The sequence below is a fragment of the Cebus imitator genome, unplaced genomic scaffold, assembly GCF_001604975.1.
Source record: "Cebus imitator isolate Cc_AM_T3 unplaced genomic scaffold, Cebus_imitator-1.0 Scaffold750, whole genome shotgun sequence".
In the NCBI taxonomy this organism is placed as follows: domain Eukaryota; kingdom Metazoa; phylum Chordata; class Mammalia; order Primates; family Cebidae; genus Cebus; species Cebus imitator.
In genome coordinates, this window is record NW_016108065.1 from 132,804 (window position 1) to 156,472 (window position 23,669).

At 51.3% G+C, this 23,669-nt stretch overlaps 1 protein-coding gene across 1 annotated transcript in view; it reads right to left on the reverse strand.

The window, feature by feature from the left end:
* Positions 1–22,595, reverse strand: part of BCR (BCR activator of RhoGEF and GTPase) — a 136,976-nt gene extending 114,381 nt beyond the window's left edge. Inside the window, exon 1 of the mRNA XM_017519479.2 lies at positions 20,868–22,595. Coding sequence (XP_017374968.1) covers positions 20,868–22,146 — 1,279 coding nt within the window. The 5' untranslated portion in view covers positions 22,147–22,595. The remainder of the gene's footprint in view (positions 1–20,867) is intronic.
* Positions 22,596–23,669: the final 1,074 nt, after the last annotated feature.

Consider the following 23,669-nt stretch of genomic DNA (forward strand, 5'->3'; position numbering starts at 1 on the left):
AAAAAAAAAAAAAAAAAAAAAAAAGGTTAAAATGGTCCAAGTGCCCATCAATTAATGATAGATTAAAAAATATGTATGCAAACAATTGAATTATTATTCAAGCTTAAAAAGGAAGGGATTCTGAAACACATAAAACAGACGAACTCTGGGGACATTATGTGAAATAAGTCAGTTACGAAAAGACAAATACTGCATGATTCCACTTATGCGGAGTAGTCAGATTCACAGACAGAAAGTAGAATGGTGGTTACAGGACTGGGGGAGAAGGGGAATGGAGCATTGTTGATTCACAGGTAGAAATGAGTACAGAGTTTCAGTTTTGCAAGATGGAAAGAGTTCTGGAAATGGATGGTAGTGATGCTTGCACAATGACGGGAATGTACTTACCACCATTCAGCTGTGTGGCTAAAAATGGGAAATTTTATGTTGCGTTATCTTACCATAATTTCAATTTCAGTGGTTAAAATGTCAAATTTGCCTGTAACCCCAGCACTTTGGGAGGCTGAGGTGGGTGGATCACCTGAGGTCAGGAGTTCGAGACCAGCGTGATCAACATGGTGAAACCCCATTTCTACTAAATACAAAAAATTAGCTGGGCGTGGTGGTGCATGCCTGTAGTCCCAGCTACTTGGGAGGCTGAGGTGGGAGAATTGCTTGAACCCCGGAGGTGGAGGCTGCAGTGAGACTGCGCCATTGCACTCTAGCCTCAGCAACAAGAGTAGAACTCTCAAAAAAAAAAAAGAGTCAAATTTGTATATATATTTTACCACAATTTTTAAAAATTAGTAATGTAATAATGTGACCATTAAATTGGCTGCTGTAAATAGTTGAATTGTATGGTATATGAATTATCTCAGGGAAGCTGTTTAAAAAGAGAGAGAGATCACTGAAATATTATACGAACCAGCTGCATAAAGAACCACTCAAAATGTCCAAAAAAAACTTATTAAAATTAGATAAATTAAACCATAACTCCATTACAAAGTAATAATATGGCCCTTAAAATAATATTTCCAAAAGACTAATACATGGAAATGCTCGCATTAACTAGCAAAGGCTGGACACCCAACTGTACAGCAACATCTCAAGTATATACAAAAATCGTACACATAATTATCTCAAAAGTTGGCAAGAAAATTAAATCTTCCTTCACACTACGCAGAAACCTTCTCCATGAAGAGATCTGCTCCCTCTCAACATGTCAGCCTTTCAAAATCTGCAGCCAGTGTCCACAGACTCCCAGAAACTGAAGGGACAAACCCTGATGGCTAGAGTCAAGTCACCCAGGGAGCTTTTCAAAAAACCCAGACTCGCTGGGAAGAGAGAAGCAAACAGTCGCATGTGAACTGCTTATGAACAGGGTAGGCTCTAGAAGGGGCCTCCAGCCAATGCCAGCAAGAAAATGGGGACTCAGTCCTACAACTGCCAGGAGGTAAGCACTGCTTACAACCCAGGTGAGCTTGGAAGGGGACCCCAAGCCCTGGGGGGAACGCAGCCCTGGCCAACACCTCAACTGCAGCCCAAGGAGACCCCGAGCAGAGGAGCCAGCTCCGCTGGGCCCAGAAACCGTGACATCGAAAAACAAAACAAACTCATGAATCAGACTCTCTGGGGTGGCCAGCTGTGCATGTGTGTGTGGCTTTTTAACTACATGGGCAGCCAGATTAGGGGCCTCTGCCAGGCTAAATGCTTCCATTTCCTGTAACTACTCTGTTCCTTGGGCTTAGCAACACCAAGTACTGGAGACGACCAACCTGGACACGTCCATCAGCACCACGAAAGGCTTGGGCTCCTAATGCCATGTACCAGCCTACTGACTGGTAGAAGTGAAGACACCCCCAACCTTTTTCCAAATGAACAGCCCAGCCCAGCCTTTAAAAAGCCCCCTTGGTCAGGGATAGTGGCTTATGCCTGTAGTCCCAGCACTTTGGGAGGCTGAGGTGGGTGGATCACTTGAGCCCCGGAGTTTGAGACTGGCATGGGCAACATGTAGATACCTCATCTTTACAAAGAAAAAATACAAAAATGAGCCACACATGGTGGCATGTGCCTGGAGTCCCAGCTACTCAGAAGGCTCAAGTGAGATAATCACCTGAGCCTGGGGAGGTTGAGGCTCCAGTGAGCTGTGGTTGTACCATTGCACTCCAGCCTGGGTGACAGAGTGAGACCCTGTCTCAAAATTTTTTTTTAATTAAAAAAAAAGTTAAAAGCCCCCTTGTAGCCTTGGCAACACAGTGAAATCCTCTCTCTACAAAAAATTTAAAAAAAAAAATTTTTTTTAATGGTGGTGCATCCCTGTAGACCCAGCTACTTGAGAGGCTAAAATGAGAGCCCAGGAGGTTGAGGCTGCAGTGAGTCGTGACTGTGCCACTGCACCAGCCTGCGCAACAGAGCAAGACCCTGTCTCTAAATAAATAAATAAATAAAAAGCCCCCTTTGAGCTTCAAACCAAAACAGATCTGGAAAAATAGAAGCCGGGGACAGACTAACAGTCCTAAACCACCAGCTCAGGGCCACCCTAGGTGTCTGAGCCCATGCGGCGACACCTACATATCTGAGGATGTTCCCCAGGGGGGAAGTCCTGCTCCAGCCTTTGATGTTCAAGGTCTCATTTACAGTCATGCCCCATCATGCTTCGTCTTAAAATTCAGTAAAGTGACCCGCCTCCCTTGGGAACTACTCCAATTAATTCACAGGCTTGAGGACAGGGGGAAAAGGAGACAACAATAAGAAATATCCATTTTCCCCCCTCCCATCACCCTCCTATCAGATCTGTCCCCTGCACTCATGGGGACAAAGGAGACGGGGTGCCCCAGTCCTACCACCACTTCCCCCGGCATCCCAACAGCTGACTGCAATCGTTTACACCCATGGAATTAGGGGGCAGGCCCCTAGCTGGTTTTTTGGGGGCCCAGCTGCCCAGCCCAAGGCAGCAGAAGATACTTCCACCAGGCTTCCTGAGGCGTGAGAACAAAGTACCTCTCCCAGCCCACCAGCCTATCCCCATCAACCTTCCTGGACTTCCTTGCCAGAGTTTCTGGAAGTGGAGGCTGCGGACTTAGCGGGATAAATTAGCAACCGCAGGGCTCATAAGGGTGGAGGAAGCCAGGAGATGACACAGGCGTGCCGGGACTGAGTCTCTGACGCTTCCTCAGACACCCTTTCTGGAGCCTTCCTGACTCTTGCACAGAGAAGACTCTGCTGCACAACTCACACCATCTGGCCACTAAAGAAATGCCACAGGAGAGGAAACCAGACTTATGTTAATAATCACAACCTGCATTTGTTAGGGCCAAATTCTTTTTTTTTTTTTTTTTTTTTTTGAGAAGGGTTTTTGGTTTTTTTTTTTTTTTTTTTTTTTTTTTAAAGACAGGGTCTCTTCTCTGTCGCCCAGGCTGTAGTGCAGTGGTGCGACTTGGCTCACTGCAACCTCTGCCTCTCAGGTTCAAGCGATTCTCTAACCTCAGCCTACCAAGTAGCTGAGATTACAGGCATGTGCCACCACGCCCAGCTAATTTTTGTATTTTTAGTAGAGACAGGGTTTCATATGTTGGCCAGGCTGGCCTTGAACTCCTGACCTCAGGTGATCTGCCTGCCTCGGCCTCCCAAAGTGCTAGGATTACAGGTGTCACCCACCGTGCTCAGCCCTGTTAGGGCCAAATTCTAACAGTATCTTACCTGCTGCTTCAGGGAACAAGGGCAGGTCCATGCGACTGCTCCAGGACAGGATGCCTCCCCTGGGTGGGTTCCATGAGCTGGCCCTGTGCACAGCAGTCCTGGATCCCAGACCCTCACCCTGACTCCACAGCCCCAAAAGGCCAGGCTCCGCCCCAGGCACCACCAGCATGGTGCCCAGCACCACTTTCCTCTCCACTTACCCACAGCCACCAGCCACGGGGATCAGCTACTATGGCCACCCTTTCCCTCCCCTCACCTGCGGTGGCCTCCCACCATGACAACGCCTTCAAAGCATAGCCACAGCACATCAAGCGCATGGACTGGACCCCTGCAGAGCCACATCACCCCTGATCGCTGCTTAGTAGTAACCCAGCCACTCCTCTGCGAGGCCACCCACCTTCCCACAGACCCACACACATCACTCAACTTTCTGGAGCCCCTACTTGGAACAATCTCCCCCTGGGACTCTGGCCCACCAGTCCCCTCCTTGGCATGCAGACAAGGATGTGGCCCTGCCCCTGGAACACAGCAGGCCCACAGTGGACACTCAGGGAGCACCCAGACCCCAATTCTGAATCCCACCACCATCCTCCCCGCTGCCAGAATGCTGGACACTGCGGTTCACATTTAGTTTCTGCTAAACTAAACACTGCTCTGGTTCCTCCTATACTCTCTTGGAGCCTGGCTTCTGCCCTCTGTCCCATAACCCTAACAGTCACTTCCTTTCAGCCCTTCTGCAACATAAACTCCCCCACTTCTTTCTCTCATGTGACCTCCCCCAGTACGCAAGGCCTGCGGGCCTGCCCAGCCCTCCACTCCACACACCCTCTGCGACCCCTGCTTCCGCCCTGCCTCTTCATTCCTGGCCTGGCCCTCTCTCCAAAAGACCCACACTGAAGCCCTCCAGCACAGCCCTCACCATCCCCAGGCTCACACAGCCTCCCTTTCTGTCACCCCTTCCCAGAATCGGCTCATATTCCTTGTCCTCTCCATCCCTCCCCACTCCTCCCCACCTCCCCTCAAGACAACAGCTACAGGTACCTGACTCCCACTGGACCATCCCACACACTTCTGCCGAACTCATCTTCACAAGGGAAAGCTCCAAAGGCATCCCCTCTCCCGCTCAACAACCGTCTGTGGCTCCCTGTTATCCTCAGAGAAAGCACAACACCCTCAGCCTGGCTTCTGAGATCCACACAGGATGACCCCAATTCTCCTATCCACTCTCACCTCCCCTGCAGCCCACATTTGACACCAATTCTCCAACTAGAGTCTGCTACTTTCTGAGCACACAGTTGGCACTCCACAGCCCAGATTCAAGCAACCTCAGAATGAAACTATTTGAAAAGAAATAACCAACACTAAAAATAATACAAACATAATAACAATACAGTATAACAACTGTTTACAAGGCATTTGTATTGTATCAGATACAGTCATATCTAGCTTCAAAGGGGTTATGCTGAGAAATGTATCATTAGGCAATGTCATCTTCATGCAAACATCAGAGTGTACTTACACAAGCCTAGATGACAGAGCTTACCACACACCTAGGCTACATGGTACAGCCTACTGTTCCTGGGCTACTAATCTGCACAGCATGTGACTATACTAAATACTGTAAGCAATCATGACACACTGTTATTTGTGTTTCTAAACATATCAAAATGTACAAACGGTACAGTAAAAATACAGTATTATAATTTTTTGGGACCACCATCATTAACCAAAATGTCATTATGTTGCATGACTAATATATGTAACCTCAAGATGATTTAAAGTGGACAGGAAGATGTGTATAGGTTATATGCAAAAGCTAGCTATGCCATTTTTCATAAAGACTTGAGCATCCAAGGATTCTGGGACCCCCCAAGGACAGGGGTCGCCAACCCCTGGGTCATGAACCGGTAACAGTCCATTGCCTGTTGGGAACTGGGCCGCACAGCAGGAGGACAGTGGTAGGCGGAGGCTGAAGCTTCATCTGTATTTACAGCTGCTCCTCATCGCTCCATTACTGCCTCAGAGCTACCTCCGGTCAGGTCGGCAGCTGCCTCAGATTCTCATGGGGGCAGGAGCCCTACCGTGGCCTGCGAATGCGAGGGATCTATGTTATGCGGGCCCCTTATGAGAATCTAGTGCCTGATGATCTGAGCCGCAACAGTCTCATTCCGAAACCATCCCCTAACCTCCAGTGCGTGGAAAAATTGTCTTCCACGAAACTGGTCACTGGTGCCGAAGAGGAAGCTGGGGACCGCTGCCTAAGGGAGTCCTAGAACCAATTCCGTGCAGATACCGAGGGACAACTGTGCTGAATGATTCCAGTCCCTGAGTTCTTGCCCACATTCCCTGCCTGGAACACCCTCCCCTCCACAACCTCATCCCCTGAGAAACAGGATAGATGTGAGGTTTCCCTTCCGCACACCCCCTGGTGCTGATCCATCCACAGAGCCTTGCCACTTGTCCTATGTTACCGTTATTTTAGGTGCCTGCTTGTCCTGGCTCCCACCCTGGTCCAGCAGCTCCTGGCACCTACTTAAGGACTGAGGCCAAGCCATTTCCTTATCTGCCTGCACATCCAGAGGGACGCTGGCACTGAACAAACCCCTCCTGAAGATCGGCGTTTTCACGTCAACTCTGCCGCTTACAAAACGCCGGAGGCTTCGCACTACCAAACTGCACACTGACCATCTTTCCATTTTTGTGGAGATTTGAAGATGGTAATGATTTTTTTCTTACTTACTTATTTCAGATGGGGTCTTGCTCTGTCACCCAGGCTGGAGTGCAGTGGCACGATCTCAGCTCACTGCAACCTCCACCTCCCAGGTTCATGCAGTTCTCCTGCCTCAGTCTCTCGAGTAGCTGGGATTATAGACGCCCGCCACCATGCCCAGCTAAGTTTTGTACTTTTAGCAGAGATGGGATTTTCCCACATTGGCCAGGATGGTCTCAAACTCCTGACCTCAGGTGATCCACCCACCTTGGCCTCCCAAATTGCTGGGATTACAGGCGTGAGCCACTGCGCCTGGCCCTTTTTCTTTTTTAAAGTTGTACCCGTTATGAAAAAAACAATGGTTTCTACTTCATTTTTTGAGACAGAGTCTCGCTCTGTCACCCAGGCTGGAGTACAGTGACAAGATCTCGGCTCACTGCAACCTCTGCCTCTCAGGTTCAAGCAATTCACCTGCCACAGCCTCCTTGAGTAGCTGGGATTACAGGCATATGCCAACACGCCCAGCTTATTTTTGTATTTTTAGTAGAGATGACATTTAGCCACGTTGGCCAGGCTGGTCTTGAACTCCTGGCCTCAGGTGATCTGCCTGCCTCAGCCTCCCAAAGTGCTGGGATTTACAGGCATAAGCCACCACTCCCAGCCGAAAAAAAGCAATGGTTTGTATGTGTATTTATTTGCTTTTTAGAGACAGGGTCTTGCCTGCTTTGTCGTCCAGGCTGGATGCAGTGCAGTGGTGCAATCACAGCTTGCTCCAGCCCTGAATTCCCAAGCTCAAGCCATCCCACCACCTCGGCCTCCAGAAGAGCTGAGACTACCAGCACATGCCACCGTACCCAGCTCACTTTTAAATTTTTTGTAGAGATGGGGTCTTGCTATGTTGCCCACGCTGGTCTCAAATTCCCGGCCTTAAGATCCACCCACCTCGGCCTCCCAAAGTGCTGGAATTACAAGCATGAGCCACCACACTCAGTCCAGCAAGTTTTCAAATCAAGAATATCTGAAAAGCAGGTTTCAGGTGGTAACAATCCATGTCTCCAAACACAAATGTGGACAATTTTTATCCATGTTCCTAAGGGAGAAAGTGGAAAGCTTTCAGAAGTCAAAATTCATAAATGAGGTCCATTTCTCACTCTTAAGATTTCAGCAAAAATGAACAGTGCTTCTGCACACTCCCACAGAGCGAACAGGCTACGCTGATCATCCACTTAACCAGGGTGATTCACAAAACCAGAGCAGGACTCCCAACCAGTCAGACGGCAGCTCCGAGCCCAAAACAACCACTTTGTGCCTCAGGGACAAAGAACTGGACATGGCCACTGCCAGCCCACACTTTGCACCCCTGGGCTCACGCCAATGCATCACTTCACATACTGGAGGGGACTGTGAAACAAAGATAATCCTATCTACCCAGCTAGGGAAGGAGTCAAATGATCCCTGGGGGTGGCCTTGAGCCCTCCACCTAAAACTTCCAAACGCTGGGCTAAGGGGGTTCTCGAAACTCCTCCAAAGGGACCCCTGTGAGGGAAGATATTCTGCAAAATCCAGCAGGCCACACAAAGTGCCATCTGCCCAGCTCCCTTGAGCACAGGTCAACTCGGCCTCTTTGGGGCTTGCTGCCCAGCTGCTACCCAGACAAGGCAAGGAAAGGCTAGACGGAAAAATCAAGGTGCTGGCAGATTCGGTTTCTGCTGAGGGCCTGCTCCCTGGTTCATAAATGGCATTTTCTCACCGTGTCCTCACATGTGAGAAGATGTAAGAGTCTCTCTGGGGTCCCTTTTAATAAGGACACTAATCACATTCATGGGGGCTCCACCCTCATAACCTAATCACCTTCTCAAGAGCCTACCTCCCAATACTGTCACCTCTGGGGTTAAGGTTTAAAAACAGGAGGCCGGGCACAGTGGCTCAGGCTTGAAATCTTGGCATGTTGGGAAGCCGAGGAAGGCAGATCACCTGAGGTCAGAAGTTTGAGGCCAGGCTGCTCAACATCGTGAAACCTCATCTCTACTAAAAATACAAAAATATGCCAGGCGCGGTGGCTCAAGCCTGTAATCCCAGCACTTTGGGAGGCCGAGGCGGGTGGATCACGAGGTCAAGAGATTGAGACCATCCTGGTCAACATGGTGAAACCCCATCTCTACTAAAAATACAAAAAATTAGCTGGGCATGGTGGCGCGTGCCTGTAATCCCAGCGACTCAGGAGGCTGAGGCAGGAGAATTGCCTGAACCCAGGAGGCGGAGGTTGCGGTGAGCCGAGATCGTGCCATTGCACTCCAGCCTGGGAAACAAGAGCGAAACTCCGTCCCAAAATAAAAAAAAAAAAAAATACAAAAATATTAGGTGTGATGGCACGCGCCTGTACACAGTCCCACCTACTCAGGAGGCCGTGGCACAAGAATTGCTTGAACTTGGGAAGCAGAAGGTTGCAGGAGCTGAGATCTCACCACTGCACGCCAGCCTGGGCAATAGAGTGACACACTGTCTCAAAAAAAAAAAAAAAAAAAAAAATATCAGGGGAGGACGCAAACACGTAGTCCATTGCATAACCTTTAAAATGTAAGAATTCCACTTCCCCAGGGGGATTACAGGAGGAGAAGGAAGGCCCTGGCACGCCCCTGGGTCCCCCTGGAGCTCATACTGGTCATGCAATGGCTGACCAAATGGGTGAAATGTCCACACTAAATTCTGCATTTCTCCTCTCAAATTTTTTGCTAAGTGGTGTTCAATCAACTGGCGTTAGATGCATGAGCAGGAGAGTCCATAAGACCAGACAGGAGGCCAGATGGTCGGCGCCCGCCACTCCCACGAAGCCCCCGAGGGGAAGGGTCGTCCTCTCCAGCTGACAGCAGCCAAGGGGGAATTAAGCCCCTGTTCGAGGCCACACTATGGCCAGTGCCAGGGCTCCGGGCAAGTCCAGATCTTTTCCCTTCAAAGACTGCATTATTTCCGTAAGTCAGCATATGTCGCCTGTAGGCTGCTTCAAATGCTCACCAATACTTTGTCACGTGCAGAAAATCTCTCCCTACTCTACTGGCATACCAACTGACCCCAGCAACACTTTAAAAACGGAAGCACGTCAGGCCTTTCAAGCGAAGTGAATCTTCAAAAGCTCCTCTTGAGCCAACAGCGGCACTTGAGTGGAGGATCTCCTTGGGCTGCTCAATTCCTGGCTCTGCCTGGCTCGCTCACACTTGCTCGCGCGCGCGCTCTCTCTCTCTCAGGCCCACCTTGGCTATGTCCTGGCCTTGCCTAGAGATGGTTCCTTCCCAGAGCTCCCTGGTCACTCACCTGGCGCTCTGGGCCCTGCACTGGGCCCTGTGCACACACAGCTGGCTACCTCCGCGTATCTCTACTACATCTTCCAAGCCAGACCTTGTCCCTCTGGCCCTCCCAGAACCTGCACTCATCACTGTCAGCAGGTCAGCGTTCACAGCCCTTGACTGTCGGTGGGAAAAGCAGATTGATGGGCAGTGCCCTTCCAACAGTTCCGCGTTCTTGCCACACAACTTGCTGGAGAAGCCTTAGCAAAGTGTCCCAGAAGGGGCTATCAAGAGTCAGGAAATCTCTTATCTTGGAGAATTGCAAAATTAAAACACATTCCTCGATGGCTCACGCCTTCGAGGCTGCAGCCAGATGATTTCCATCATGGCACTTAGGTTAATGAGGCTGTCTTCCCACCAGACCAAAGCTAACCTGCTGGAAGGCCAGCCTGAGCGTACTAAGCACCATCTGTGCCTAACGCAGCAGGTGCCCAACACCGGTTTGCTGAGCAACTGATCCAGGTCTCCACCTCTGCGGAGTCATTCTGTGTCTGCTCTCAAGTGATTAACACAACCACTTAGTCTGAGGAGAGAGGCAGCGCCAGCCCCTCCACCAACCACTTGACCTTGGGCAGGTTACTCCAGGCCAGAGTGTCTGTCACACACACCCTCAGACCCATTCGGTGGAGGGAGTATAATTATAATACTCCTGCAGCTCCAGCCACTTTACAAGAGTCTTTCGAGGGCCCAACAAGCAGCCTCCATGAAAGTCCTATTTACTACATCAGAGAGGTGTCCGGTCTTCCAGCCCCAGGCCCAGGAAGGCGGGTCTATGAATGTGCTGGCTGCTCTGCGCGTGGGCACCAGCCACCATCCATATCCACAGTCATTTTGCAAGGTCCTGGCAGTGAGAGCTAGAATCTAAGACTGCTAATTAGCAGGCCCCAGTCTGAGGATTCTGGAAGCTATCTAAGGGAGAGCCAGGGAGGACCAACCATCAGCAAAGAAGGAAATAGAACCAGCGGGATAATCTCCAAAGCCAACAAGTTTCGTCGCCGGACGACCTTTATCACTAGGCCCCCCAAAACTTATCACCACTTACTAGACGGGATTAAGTGGAGTTGGGCCAGAACAGGAAGGTCTGAGCAAATACAAATATCAGAGATGGTGTGTATCATTCCATCTTCACCCTGCAAACACCCACGGGGCCTGAGACACAGACAGACCTCCATGGGCTCAGGTGAATCGTCACATCAAACACCATTAAAGGGCCAGTGTGGCCCGTCCCACAGGACACCACAGCAGGGCATACTCTGTACTTGTCTTAAGGATCCCATCACCCTAAAGAAGGAAGCCAGACAGACAAAGGATTAACAGGAAACAGCTGCAAATATACCGTTAAAGAAAGAGAGGAAGGGGAAAATGCTTTCACATTAGAAAGGTTTTATGTTTGTTGTTACTATTACTTTTTTTTAAAGACAAGGCCAGCTGGGCATGGTAGGTCACACCTGTAATCCTAGCACTTTGGGAGGTGGAGATGGGTAGATCATGAGGTCAGGAGTTCAAGACTACCCTGGCCAAGATGGTGAAACCCTGTCTCTACTAAAAATACAAAAAATTTAGCCAGGCATGGTGGCGGGTGCCTGTAATCCCAGCTACTTGGGAGGCTGAGGCAGAGAACTGCTTGAAGCAGGGAGGCAGAGGTTGCAGGGAGCCGAGACTGCACTCCAGCCTGGGCAACAGTGAGACTCCATCTCAAAACAACAACAACAACAAGACAAGGCCCTTGGAGATAAGCCTTTCCATAAATCCATGAATAAAGCCAAGAAAGGATTTCCACGAAAACAGAGCCAGGCACATAGCAGATGCTCAATAAATATCTTTGAGTGATTGGATAGGGAGAGGTGGTTACCTTGGATTTTAAAAAAGAGACATATAAACCAGGATAAAGAGGAAAGAGACAGAAAAAGTTGTGTTAATAATAAATTCAGACCGGGTGCAGTGACCCACATCTATAATCCTAGCAGTTTTGGAGGCCAAGGCGGGAAGGATCACTTGAGGCCAGGAGTTCAAGACCAGCTTGAGCAGCAAAGTGAGATCCTGTCTCAACAAAAATTAAAAATTAGCCAGGCATTTCCAGCTACTCAGGAGGTTGAGGAGAGAGGATCGTTTTAGCCCGAGAGTTTGAGGCTACTACAGTGAGCTACAATCGTGCCACTATACTCCAGCCTGGACAACACAGCGAGACCCTTTATCTATTTTTTTAAAAGTAATAAATTTTAAAGAAAAAAATTAAAGAAGCAAAGGAAAGAACCTTAGCAATGATCCATTCCCACCCCTACTTTTTGGACGTGGAGAGAGACGGCAGCACCTGAAGCTTTAGCACGTGGCCCTACTGATGCTTGGCTCAGTGCCCTCTACACCCTGCTAGGCTGTCTAACCCCACATGATGCTTGACTCACATTCCTCCTAACACGGCTGGGGGAGCTGGCACAAGCACCCTCTCTCTCTGCCTGGAAGCCCTTTTCTCTGCTGCGTAGTAAGGGACTCACCAAGTGTTACAAGCTAAACCATGCATCACCCCCATATGTTAAAGTTCTAACTCCCAGTACCTCACAATGTGACTGTATTTGGAAATAAGGCCTTTCAAGAACTGATTAATTTTAAGCAGGGATCTTTACTGCCCACCTTAATCCAGTCTGACTGGTGTCCTTACAAGAAAGGAAATTTGGGGCCAGGTGTGGTGGCTCATGCCTGTAATCCCAGCACTTTGGGAGGCCGAGGTGGGTGGATCACGAGGTCAGAAGTTCAAGACCAGACTGGCCAACATGGTGAAACCCTGTCTCTACTGAAAAATAACAAAAATTAGCTGGGCATGGTGGCTCGTGCCTGTAATCCCAGCTACTCGGGGGGCTGAGGTAGGAGAATTGCTTGAACCGGGACCCGGGAGGCAGAGGTTGCAGTGAGCTGAGATCACACCACTGCACTCCAGCTTCAGTTACAGAGTGAGACTTTGTCTCAAAAAAAAAAAAAAAAGGAGGGGGGCGGAATTTGGGCCAGGTGTGGTGGCTCATGCCTGTAATCCCAGCACTTTGGGAGGCTGAGGTGAGCGGATCACCTGAGGTCAAGAGTTCGAGACCAGCCTGGCCAACATAGTGAAACCCTGCCTCTACTAAAAATACAAAAATTACCCAGGCATGGTGGCGGGTGCCTATAATCCCAGCTACTCAGGAGGCTACGGCAGGAGAATCACTTGAACCTGGGAGGTAGAGGTTGTAGTGAGCCGAGACTGTGTCATTGCACTCCGGCCTGGGTGACAAGAGCAAAACTCTCTCAAAAAAAAAAAAAAAAGGAAAATTTGGGAAATTTGGACAGAGAGAGATGCCAGGGGTGCTCATGCACAGAGAAAAGACCACGTGCAGAGGCAGCAAGACAGTGGCACCTGCAAGCCAAAGAGAGACAGCCCTCCAGGGAAAGAACCCAGCTGGCACCTTGATCTTGGACTTTTGGCCTCCAGAAGTATGAGAAAATAAATTTTTGTTAAGATACCCAGTCTTGGTATCTTGTTATGGGGCAGGCAGCCTTGGTAAACTAATACCCCGGCCCACTTCAAAACCAAGGGGCATGAAGGCCCAGGGAAGATCACCATCACTAACAGGTGTTTTTCTGAAGAAGACACCCCTGTGAAGGGTCAGAGCTGAGAGTTAAGACTGAGAGTGCTGCCCGGGGAACTTCAAAGCCCTACTTGAGTGAAATTAGCCAGACACAGGACAAATATTATACGACTCCACTTGCATGAGGAATCTAGGAGAGGTAAAATCATGGAGACAGCAAGTAGAATGGTGGCTTCCAGGAGCCGGGGAGGAAGGGGAATGGGGAGTTAGAGTCTGATGAATATAAAGTTTCAGTTTGGGAAGATGAAAAAATTATAGAAATTGACAAGTGGTGATGGCTGCTCAACAATGTGACGTACTTAATGCCACTGAACTGTATATCTGAAAATGGATAAAATGGTGCATTTTATAATATAAATTTTAGCTGGGCGCAGTGGCTCATGCCTGTAATCCCAGCACTTTGGGAGGCCAAGGCAGGCAGATCACCTGAGGTCAGGAGTAGACTAGCCTGGCCAACATGGTGAAACCCTGCCTCTACTAAAAATATAAAAATTAGCTGGGCATGATGGCATGTGCCTGTAATCCCACCTACTTGGAAGGCTGTGGCAGGAGAATCACTTGAACCTGGGAGACGGAGGTTGCAGTGAGCTGAGATCGCACCACTGAACTCCAGTGTGGGTGACAGAGCGAGACCCCCATCTCAAAAAATACATAAGTAGGCCGGGCGTGGTGGCTCACGCCTGTAATCCAAGCACTTTGGAGGCCAAGGTGGGCGGATCACCTGAGGTTGGGAGCTCAAGACCAGCCTGACCAACATGGTGAAACCCCCTCTTTAAAAAAAAAAATAGGAAAAAAATATATATAAATTTTACCATAATAAAAATAACAGTAACAAACTTCTAACATGTTACATGAATAACATATTTTAATTAAAATAGCTATACTTTTCAAAGGGAAAAAACTGAAAAGACCCAGTTGTATTCCAGCCAGGGTCAAGATATTCCCTGAGGTTTATAGTTAATTTAATCCACCACCACCCACTGAGTCTTGGTCCAAAAAGCAGCAGCCTCAGCCAAAACTCACATCTACTCTTTGGTAATCTGAGAAAGCTTCCAAGATGCTCATTCATTCACTGTGAACAGGGGACCCTCTCAAACCACAGGGGTGAGCTGCAGCCTGGGCCTCATATACTGCTTTGTCCTCTGCCAAGTATGCTCAAGCACATAGCTCACCTGGGCCCTTTGTCCTGGTGAGGGCAGCAGTCACATACACGAGCTCTCCTGGCCACAGGACTTGCAACCAAGGAAGGGAGGAGGTTATAAAGCTAGAAGCAGCGAACTAAGCAAAAGGGAGTCATGGATAAGGCATATTCCCCTGAACCCATTCAAATCAACAACACTCCCAGCTCCTTCTTTAGTGATATGTTTCAGAATGCTCCATTCTGTTCCCAAAACAAATCAGCCTTCCTGAACCAGAGAACACTTGTAAAATTTAATCTAGACTCTACTTCTATGCTGTTGATGACTTTAGCAGCCTCAGACGCCACCCAGATCTGCCCACTCTGTCTCTATCCATGGAGATGAGCCTGTACTCAACTGAGAGATGGCCACGAGGCTCTGGCCTTAAGAGATGACGATGGAACCAGCATGAGGCCCAGGTGACCTTTCCCTGCCCCACAGTTACTCACTCCAACTGGCTGCCAGTCCAGCCCATCACTCAAGGGAAAAACAAAGCAGTGGTCACTCTGGCGCCAACACATCGCCAGAATCCAAAGGGCAAATTAAGCTGCTTAATAAAAATGAGAAAACACAGGGTAGCCACTCACGTGAAGTCCATGAAGAAACACAAGATCCGTCCCGTCTCACGACTGACACCTGGAAGAAGGTTGATGGGTACACTGGGCTGGGTGTTTGGATCAAGAATTCCTCAGACCTCCCAACACAAGGAAATGATAAATGTGTTTGAGGTGATGAATATGCTAATCACCTTGATTTGATCATTATGCATTGTAGATAGGTATCAAAATATCATAGGGTACCCTCTAAACAGGTATAATTATTATGTATCAATTAAAAATATAAAAGCAGGAGGAAAAAAGAAAAGAAAAAGAACGAGGCCCGGTGTGGTGGCTCATGCCTGTAATCCAAGCACTTTGGGAGGCTGAGGTGGGTAAATTGCTTAAGTCCAGGAGGTCGAGGCCAGCCTGGGCAAATAGGGAGATCCAGTCCAGACAAAAAAATTAAAGAGAAAAGGGAGGTATGTCTGGTGCCCCAAATGACATCAAGCCAACTGCAAGATAAATAAGGGGCCGGGTGCTGTGGCTCACGCCTGTAATCCTAGCACTTTGGGAGGCCAAGGTGGGCGGATCACCTGAGGTCAGGAGTTCAAGGCCAGCCTGGCCATCATGGTGAAACCCCACCTTAAAAAAAAAAAAAAGACAAATAAGGGAGTCCCTCCTTCCCAATGCCAATCAGCCTGCAATCACGGAATGTGTGGGTGAGGCTAACCTAGATCATCCTATTTCAGCCCAGTCAGCCCCCATCAGTAACACTGCCTAGCCAACCAGAGACCTGTGAGAAAAATATAAATGGTTGTTATTTTAAGCCACTTAAAAAGAAAAAGGGAAAGTAAAGTAGAGGGATGAAATGAGGAAAAGACAGAGTAACTGATAAGTCACGTCCCATTAATCAGTAAAATTTCCGAGTCCTGACTCTATGGGCTATGAAAAGGAGAAAGGGCTCTTCCAATATGTGCCATGTATAAAGCTCAGAACCAGGCTCCATGGGAGACCCAGAAATGAACCAGTGATTCCTGCCTTCAAAAAGCACACAGCTGGCACAGAGTGGTGGCTCACACCTATAATCCCAGCACTTTCAGAGGTTGAGGCACGAGGACTGCTTGAGCCCAGGAGTTTGAGACCAGGGCAACATAGCAAGACCCCATCTCCACAGAAATAAATAAATAAATAATTAGCCAGGCATGGTGGTGCATACCTGTGGGCTCACCTATTTGGGAGGCTGAGGTGGGAAGACTGTTTGAGCCTGGGAGGTCAAGGCTGCAGTGAGTGGTGACTGAGCCACTACACTCCAGCCTGGGTAACATAGCAAGACCCTTTCACAAAAAAGAAAAAGTCCAGGCGCAATAGCCCACGCCTATAATCCCAGCACTTTGGGAGGCTGAGCAGGCGGATCACCTGAGGTCTGGAGTTCCAGACCAGCCTGGCCAACATGGTGAAACCCTGTCTCTACTGAAAATGCAAAAATTAGCTGGGCGTGGTGGTGGGCATCTGTAATCCCAGCTACTCAGGAGGCTGAGGCAGAACTGCTTGAACCCAGAAGGCAGAGGCTGCAGTGAGCCAAGATCACACCACTATACTCCAGCCTAGGTGACAAAATGAGACTCCATCTCAAAAACAAAATGAAACAAAACAAAAAAGCACACAATTTCTGCCACAACATGGATGAACCTTGAGGATATTACACGCAGTGAAATAAGCCAATCACAAAAAGATAAATGTTGCAGGACTGGATTTACATGAGGTACATATATTAGTCAAATTCAGAGAGACAGAATGTAATGGTGGTACCAGGGGCTGCGCGGGAACTGCGGAGCTATTATTTAATGGGTACAGAGTTTCCATTGGGAAGATGAAAAAGTTCGAGATGGAAGGTGGTGATGGTCATCCAACAACGTGAATGCTGTCAACGCACAGAACTGTATGGATAAAAATGGTTAAATCTTCCACTTGACTAGCCTTACCCAAAAAAACAATTTAAAAGGGTTAAGATGGTAACTTTTGTTATGTGCATTTTACCAAACTTGTTGAAAATTACAAAAATGGTACATTTTAAATTATGTGTATTTTACCATTTAAAGAAAAGCACACAGTTTAGAATCACAGGGCAGACGTGGGTGCCCCCAAGCCTTTGTTCCCATTTTTCCTTAGGGCAAACAGCTACTCTCTGCCCTCCAACTTCTGCTGATTCATCAAGTCCTCTTCAGTCCTGCCGATTCTGGAAGCTTCCCTGATCTCACTTCCCTCCAACACATACACATGTGTGTTCCCTCTCTTCCATTAACCTGTAAGTTCCTAGATGGCAGGAACCACACTCTTTTTCCATGGGTCCCAAACAGTTATACAGCAGGACTCACAGCTATCTATCATTACCCCCCAGGCGGGCCCAGGGTGCAAAGACTGGAAGGACCCCCTGAACCTCCCCAGTGTGTTTTGCAGGTGGCAGTGTGGGGTAGCAGGAAGAACACCGAAGGGGTCACCATGTTGCAGAGGGAACAGCTCTGCATTCACGCAGGGACCCCGAATCCCAGCCCTGCCGCTTCCCAGTTGTGTCTTCACCTGTAAATGGGCAACTCCACCCCAAGGTGAGAGATAAGCCCATGAGGGGCCCTATGGGAAGCACTTTGTCACTGTGCCCAGGGATGGCTTTAACCCCCTCCCTTGAGGAGCTCTCAACTCAGAAATGCGACAGCCCATTCATACAGACTGATTCTGGGGTTATTAGATCCAGGGCACCGTATCTGCCTGCTGCTGGGGAGCATTAGGGCGACTTCCTCCCCACCCACTCCATGAGTGATTTTCCTCATTGTTCCTTTTCAGACCAGCAGGCTCCACAGCCCTCTAAAGAACATCAGTAAACAGTCCAGCAGAGACAGATGGCTGAGCCAGTGCAGATTCTTCTTTCCACGCCGGAGGAAACTGCTGGGCAAAGAGTGTCAAGGTGCCCAGGGCTAAAAGCCTGGGCTTTTACAACAAGCAGGAGTTTTAAAACGAGCAGGAGTTCTAAAACCTCACAGGATCCAAACCAGCAGACTGTACAACACCAAGAGTGAACCCAAATGTAAACTCTGGACTTTGAGTAACAAGGAGGCACCAATGCAGGTTTGTGGGCTCTAACAAATGCGCCCCTCCAGTGGCAGTTGTTAACTGGAGACACTGCGGGTGTGGGGGGGTAGAGAGTGTATGGGAAATCTCTATTTCCCTGCTCAATTTTGCTGTGAACCTAATAGTGCTCTAAAAAAAAAAAAAAATTAAGTCTTTTTTTTTTTTTTTAGACGGAGTTTCACTCTTGTTACCCAGGCTGGAGTGCAATGGCGCGATCTCAGCTCACCACAACCTCCGCCTCCTGGGTTCAGGCAATTCTCCTGCCTCAACCTCCTCAGTAGCTGGGATTACAGGCACGCGCCACCATGCCCAGCTAATGTTTTTGTATTTTTAGTAGAGACGGGGTTTCACCATGTTGACCAGGATGGTCTCGATCTCTTGACCTTGTGATCCACCCGCCTCGGCCTCCCAAAGTGCTGGGATTACAGGCTTGAGCCACCGCGCCCGGCCAAAATTAAGTCTTAAAAATGAAAAACTGTCTGAGGGAAAATACATAATCTCTTTTAAAAGATGTTTAAATGACCTTGGTTATGAAAAACATCTAAGAGGCCTGGTGAGGTGGCTCCTTCCTGTAATCCCAGCTACTCAGGAGGCTGAAGCTGGAGGAATACTTGAGCCCAGGAGTTTGAGACCAGACTGAGCAACACAACAAGCCACTGTTTTTACAAAAAAAATTAAAAATTAGCCCAGTACAGTGGTTTAAACCTTCAGTCCCAGCTACAGAAGAGGCTGAGGCGGAAGGCTCACCTGAGCCCAAGAGTTTGACGTTGCAGTGAGGTATGATCATACTACTGCACTCCAGCCTGGATGGCAGAACCAGACATTGTCTCTTAAAAACAAAAAAACAAACAAAAAGCAGTTTAGGGGGAAAAAATAAAACCTAATGGGAAAGAGATTGTGGGATCTCGAGGACAGAGAAGGATCCAGAAAGACCTAAAAGTGGGTCCAAGTGGTAAAATGAACTCCTCGGCCATTTCCTGAGGACCTGCCCTGTATGACTCAAGGCACTGGGCTTTCCATCCTTCTACAGCAATTCCTATTTTCATCTACTGACTTGCACTCAGGGTCTGGTGATGTGGTGGGCAACACGGCCACGTCGACAGAAGCTATAGGAAAGGCTGGGCTCACGGTTCTGGAAACCCAGAATTTTCCACTAGCAAAGATTATCATTTCAATTTGCACATCTCCTTAAAAACCTCTCATTTTCTTTTTTATTAATAACTCTCCTGCACCACAGCACTGAGGGCCAGTTCAAGCTGGCTCGCCTGGCCAACAGCTGGCCAGACGAGGCTGGTGCCCGGTAACCACAAGGCAATCCTCCAGACCCGACCAGCTGATATGCCTGCAAAGCAGGCTTCCGAACAGCAGAGCATCCACCCCGCCCCCACACGGGGACTTAGGGAAGGCAGCCGGGCCAGCCTGCAGGTCGGAGCCCTGCACCACAGCCAACCCCAGCTGCAAATGGAAGATCAGCAACTGGAAGTACCTAACACAAACAGGACAGAGAGCCCATCACAAAAAGGCAGCTCCAAGAGCCAAAAATAGCCTCACTTGTTTGAAGAGCATTCTGACAAACCAAGCACATCCAACTCCTCCATCAGCAGAAAAAGAAAAATCAATGGAGCAGAAAACCAGATCAGCTTAACAGGGACCAGGTCTCCAAGAGATTCCCGACAGCCTCACACACACCCCAATCCACCCTTTCCTTACCCCAACCAACGGCAAACTGTGCCTGGATCTCAAAACACAGTGACCAAAACGCCCGATGATATGTGCATATAGAACAGAAGTTATGTGCACAATCCCATAGTTCTAACGTTAGGGCTAGGGTCTGACCACAGACTGGGAGCCCCAAATAAGCACCTGTGGATGCTTATCTTTGGGAAGATGAGGCAGCAGGAACACACTGGAGGGTCAGCAAATGGGGCTGGGTTACCACGCATGGAGGAGCCTGGGGCTGAGTAATGATGAGTGAAGTCTCCCATCAAAGCCAGGTAGATCAGAACAGGTGTGGCTCAGCTTCAGCCCCAGATGAAATCTCTATGCAGTTGATTTTCCGTGGCCCACTGAGTCACAACTCCCTGGCTCCTCACCTCCTCCTAATTCCTAGTCTCACCTGCTGTGACTTGCGTTCAGGGCTGCTGGCTAGCAAGCAAACCTGATGCTTCTATGGCCTGGGAGCAGCTAGCATATCTCGGGTTTCACAAATGTGTCATATAACTCTTCCAGGGCAGGATCAGTGGGGTGGCGGGGAATGCCCAAGACGCAAATCAGTCCCTGCTAACAGCATCCGATCCTGGCGCTAGAAATGACTCTGGCTTTTATGCCATCCTCACTTCCGGGAGAGGAGAGAGCACAGAGCAAGGAGTTACTGCCTGGGGCATCTTCCTCCAACTCACCAGCTGTACTTCACAAACAGTGCTCTAGAACCAAGGGAACAAACCACCTCTCATCCCTCACACGGCCACCCTCAACCCAATCCCATTCCAAACACTGACAATCTGCATTCTGGAAGGAGGAGGGATGGAGTTTGTTCGGGCACAGGATCAGCGTGAACCACAAGCGCACCTGCAAACCACTCAAAAGCATCCATTCCTCCTCCCAACTTGTTTTGTATTCCCTACTCCTCTACGGCTTTCCTCCTCGGTGCAGGTGTGCCCACGCACGTGGCGTGAAGAACTCACCTGCGTCTCCATGGAAGGTGCCCTCCCCATCATTGGGCCAGATCTGCCCGGTCTTGCGGACGCCCACTATGGTGGCCTCGGACACAACAACCGGGCAGTGCCGGTGCCGCTTATGGCACTGCGGCGTGGGAGGGCTGCTGCTGTCGAAGGACTGCTGCGAGTTCTGCGAGGGAGAGCGGCTCTTGTCCCGGAACATGCGGTAAGTGGTGGGGCTTGGGGACACGCGGCTGGACTGGCCGGAGGAGAAGTCCTCCTCGCTGGAGGTGAGGTTCTCGTTGGAGCTGCAGTCTGGGGTGTAGCCGCCTCCGCAGTCCTCAAAGCTCCGGGGGGAGTAGGACCTGCGGGGCCAGGTGAGGCGCTTCTCCTGCTCCGAGGTGCTCTGGCTGCGCAGGAGCGGGCTCTTGCCCTCCCCTTCCATCATGCCCCCGACATAGATGCTCTGGTAGGGCTGGTACTCCAGGGGCGGCCAAGGGGGCCTGCCACCACCATTGGCGTTGATCAGGTTGTCCTTCAGGAAGCGGGGGTTCAACTCGGCGTCCTCGTAGTCGCCGTCGAGGCCGCAGCTGCTCTCCGAGGAGCGTCCGCGGTAAGCGGGCCTGGATGCATCCCCCACGCTGGAGCCCGCGCTGTGCTGGGACTTTTTGCGCTCCATCTGCATGGCCTGGCTACCCAGGGAGCTGATGCGGTCCGACACCTCTTTGTCGTTGACCTTCACCAGGCCACGCTCATGGTGAAACTCGACGTTCACGTAGAAGGGCTTCTCAGCGTCCACGCCGGGCTGGCCATGGCCCTTGCGGATGCGCTCGAAGTTGGACCTGAGCGCCGCCACGCTGGCTGGGGGCCCCCGGTCGTCCCGGTCCCCCGACGCGGCGGTCCCGGGCCTTCGGGCGGCTCCGGGCCTGGCCTTGCCAGGAGAACCTTCTCCGTTGGGCCGGGCCTCCGGCTCCTCTGCGGGCGGCGGGTCGGTTCCGTCGACGGGCGCGGGCTGCGGGCGCGGCGCGGGCGCGCGGGGCTCGGGGGCGCCGTCGGGGGTCTGCGCCGCGCGCCGGAAGCCCCAGCGCTGCCGGTCATAGCTCTTCTTCTCCTTGGCCAGCAGCGTCTGCAGGTAGATCATACGGAAGCGCTCCTGGTTCACCTCCTGCTCCAGGCGCCGGATGGAGGCCTTGCAGCGCTCCAGCTCCTGCTCGATGTCACCCACTGAGCGCAGCTCCATGCGCGGCGGCTCGGAGTCCGGGAACTGCGCCTTCCACGCCTCCGCGAAGCCCACCGGGTCCACCATGGCGCGGCCGGCCTCACCTGCGCCGCCGCGCTGCGCGCCGGGCCCCTCTCAGCGGCAGCGCGGCGGGCTCGCCAGGCCCGGCCCCGAGCGCCGGGCGGCCCCCATGGCCCCGCGCGGCGGCGGCGGCGAACAATGCCCGCCCCCTCCCCGGTGGCAGGTGAGGCGGCGCGGGGCGCTGGGCGCGCGGGCGCGGGGCGGGGCGCGCGGGGGGGGAAGGGCGCGGGCTGCGCGCGCCGCTATTGTGTGCGGGGCTCCTCCGCGCGGCGAAGCGCGGGCGCTATCCTCCGCTCCGCCCGGCCGCCGCTAGACCCTGGCCGCAGCCCGCGCGCTCCTCGCCTCTCGCTCCCGCGCCGTTCCGCAGCCACGCAACCACGCCGCCGCCGCCTCCCAGGGCTCTGCGCTCGGCCGCCGGCTGTAGCCGCACTCCCGCCCGGCCCGCACTCTGCGCCGCAGGAAGGGGAGGGCCGGGGGGCGGTGGCCGCGGCGCGACTGACTGAGCCGGGCGGGCCTCTTAAAGGGGCCGCGCCGTGGGCACCGGCTGGAGGCACCCGGAGGCGCCTTCCCCATGGAGCCGCCACCCTCCCTCCCGTCCCTGTGCCTTTTGGGAAACTGAGGCCCTAACAACAGCGAATTGGACTGTCCAAGTCGCAGCCCAGGGGCCCCCCATAAACAGGACACGGGACTTCCTGGTCCAGAGGGACCTTTCCAACAAAGAGGGCCGGGTCAGTTCTGCAGTCCTGGAATAGGAACATGTGGCTCCCCTCCAGCAAGGAGGACTTCTCCTCTGGCCAGTCCAGTCGCGTGTCCCCAAGCCCCACCGCCTACCGCATGTTCTGGGACAAAAGCCGCTCTCCCTGGCAGAACTCGAAGCAGTCCTCGGACAGCAGCAAGCCACCCCTCGCCCCCACGCCGCAGTGCCACAAGCGGCACCGGCACTGCACGGTTGTCATGTCCGAGGCCATCATCGTGGATGTCCGCAAGGCCGGACAGATCTGGCCCAACGATGGGGAGGGCACCTTCTGTAGAGAAGCAAGTGAGTTCCTCGCACCTCACAGCCCGGCCTCTAACCAGCCTCAAGGCTGGGCACTCTAGGGACCACCCAGCAGGGCCCAACTCACAGAAAGGCCAGGACCAGGCAGGTCACCCAGCGATGCAGGGAGGGCCAGGCTGGGTCACTAATGTCAGCACCCCTATTTCACCCGGCCTCCCACATGGTGGACCTGCTGTGGGTGACTGCCACACAGGGTCGTCACAGCAGGACCACATGATGGATGATAAATAGGAATTTCTCCCTCAGGTCACTCAGTACCCACACCTGCCTTCCTGTGTGCTGAGCCATACGTTTGTTCCCTGGCCTCTCCTGAGCTCCAGAGGCCAGTGTAGTTTTTCCAGCGTGGACCTGACTCAGAACTTCCCTAATTAGCCTCCCTCTAAGGGGGCTGCCAGCCCAGAGCAGGAGTGAAACAAAGTCTTTGATGGTTCTCTAGGGACAGAGAGATCCGAGACACAGCAGAGAGCGCTCT